At 33.8% G+C, this 2,411-nt stretch overlaps 2 protein-coding genes across 2 annotated transcripts in view; both read left to right on the forward strand.

Annotated features, from left to right (window-relative positions):
- The window catches only part of LOC104699420 (extensin-3-like), an 11,185-nt gene extending 10,162 nt beyond the window's left edge, over positions 1-1,023 (forward strand). Inside the window, exon 6 of the mRNA XM_010414727.1 lies at positions 1,002-1,023. Coding sequence (XP_010413029.1) covers positions 1,002-1,023 — 22 coding nt within the window. The remainder of the gene's footprint in view (positions 1-1,001) is intronic.
- Positions 1,889-2,411, forward strand: part of LOC104793249 (clathrin interactor EPSIN 2) — a 7,238-nt gene continuing 6,715 nt past the window's right edge. Inside the window, exon 1 of the mRNA XM_010519569.2 lies at positions 1,889-2,125. The gene's annotated coding sequence lies outside the window, so the exon portion shown is untranslated. The remainder of the gene's footprint in view (positions 2,126-2,411) is intronic.

Here is a 2,411-nt window from a genome sequence, read left to right on the forward strand (position 1 = left end):
TACTACTATCATTCACCACCCCCTCCAGTCAAGTCTCCTCCTCCACCATACCATTATAACTCCCCACCACCTCCAGTCAAGTCTCCTCCTCCACCATACCATTACTCTTCACCACCACCTCCGGTTAAATCCCCACCACCACCATACATCTACAGCTCTCCACCACCACCAGTAAAATCTCCTCCACCTCCGGTCTACATCTACGCTTCTCCCCCACCTCCCACACATTACTAGGCTCTTCAAATTCAACAAAATTTCCCCATTATTCAAGTAAGTCCAACGCTCCTATAGTCTTTAACATACTCCAATATCATCCGTTTTAGTAAGTACTCCCCCTAAACAAAATATCTCAATTTCTTCTTGATAGGTTTTCTTTTAAAAAATGAAATAAAGGAAGGGTCAAAGTCAAAGAGGAGAAGAAGTGAACCAAATAAGGATCGTCGCGTGGAAATCAGAAAGGATACATCTATAACAACGAACCACATCATCACTTCATCTTCTCCAATGTCGCTCGTCTTCCACTTGTGCATCGTTATCTATGCGTCTTCATCAAGTCAAAATTGTTTCCAAGACCATTTTAGATCGTATCATACTCTTCTCTGTTCACTTTTGTTGTTAAGTAAAAAAAAAAGTGGGTTTTGGTAATTTAATTGTTGTGCATACATTTTCTATTTTGTTATTCTTGTAATGAGAGAGTTGTTTTAGCATATAAAACAAAGTTCAGTTTCTTCTTTCTTCTTTCTTCTTTTTTTTTTTAATTTTATTTTCGAGTATTAGGTATACACACACACTCATTAACATTCTCTATCTTAGAAAACATATATAGTTCCAACGACAAAGTTAAAAAGAAAAAGCGACATTCTTGTGAGGTTGGGCACGACATCGTTTCCATATGTTCTTACATAGAAAGTGATCATTGCTTCAAAAGCTGGAAAGCAGAAGTAACACATCTCTTTGCTCTTGTTGGCTTATTACTAAATTGTGTTATGTTTGTACGTCAGAGAATCACTTTCACTCAACTAATTTCCACTTATTCTCTTTTACTTTCGGATGTTTGTTTGATTCCTTTAAAAAATAAAATAAAAAATATGGTGAATACAAAAAACCAAATTGGACCCAACATTACATAGACTAAAAATAAAATTTTCAACTTGTTGGGAAAAAAATTATATCAAACATATTTTTAGCTTATAATACCTAATTTAAACGAAAAAATCGAACCAAAGCATATGGAAACCTAAAAATTGGTTATATATTGTCGGAGACTCGAAATAAGTGGAGTAGTTGTACGTTGTTGGGCTGATGGGAATTTGAGGCCCGTTTGACTAAAACGTTTATTTGGTACTATTTCGACTTTTTATTTATTTTTGTCACCGTCAATTTTTTTATTGATAATGAGTAATTTGATTGATAAAAATTACTTTTTTTTTTTTTTTAATAACTTATGACTGTTAAATTCGATGAAGCCATGAAGGTATGGACAACATTTGTTCTACTATGGTAATGAATGGTACAGCAGCTTCCTACTCCACTAGATAAAATAAGAAGAGAAAGCATAATTGTGTCACACAAGAAAAGTTAGAATAAAGCAAACTGTGAAAATGAGAATGGAAAAACTTATAAAACGTGCAGAGACCAAAGTAACTCAAATAATAGGAAGATGAAGAAGAAACAGCTGTGGTTTGTTGATTTCTCTCTCTAATGAAACGATGAACATACAATTATACAAGTATGAATGATTTGGAGAGCCTTTTTGCTTAATAATAATAATATACATAATAATAATATTTTGCGCTGTCTTATTATTATTATTTTTATTTTTATATTTTTTTTTTCACTTTTTTTTCTTTCCATTTTATATTTTTTAAAATTTATCTATTGAAATTTCCTTCCTGGCTGGCTGGCTGCTGTGTCTTCCCCTCTATCTCTCTCTCTCTAACTCGGAAATTTTATAGAGAGAGAGGATCGGAGCCAAAGTTTGGAAAAGCTAAAACGCAGGCAAAAAGGTGGAGGAGACAATCTCATCTTCCTTCCAAAGCGTTTCTTCTTCGTCTTTATCTGTCTGTTACCTCTCCTCACAGATCCACCGATCCGATTCTGATCAAGTTTTTTTACATTTCTGCAGGTACGATCTCTCGCTTCTTTTTAAGAACAGATTCCTTGTTTTTTTTTTTTTTTTTGGTCTCATTGATTTTTAATTTTTAGATCTATGTGTTTCCATGTTGGAATTCTCGCGGTTGGGTTTTCAATTTTCATCTTATGTTGGATGTGATGTGATGCGAGCTTATTTTTTGGACGTCTGTTTTGGGATATTTTATTGTTAGCTTACGAGATCTTCTGGGAGCTTCGTTACCTTCTGAATTTTGCGTCTGCTTAGGACTCCGCATTTTAAAAAAAAAAAAAAAAAAAAA

Source organism: Camelina sativa, chromosome 6 (assembly GCF_000633955.1).
Source record: "Camelina sativa cultivar DH55 chromosome 6, Cs, whole genome shotgun sequence".
NCBI classification, from domain to species: domain Eukaryota; kingdom Viridiplantae; phylum Streptophyta; class Magnoliopsida; order Brassicales; family Brassicaceae; genus Camelina; species Camelina sativa.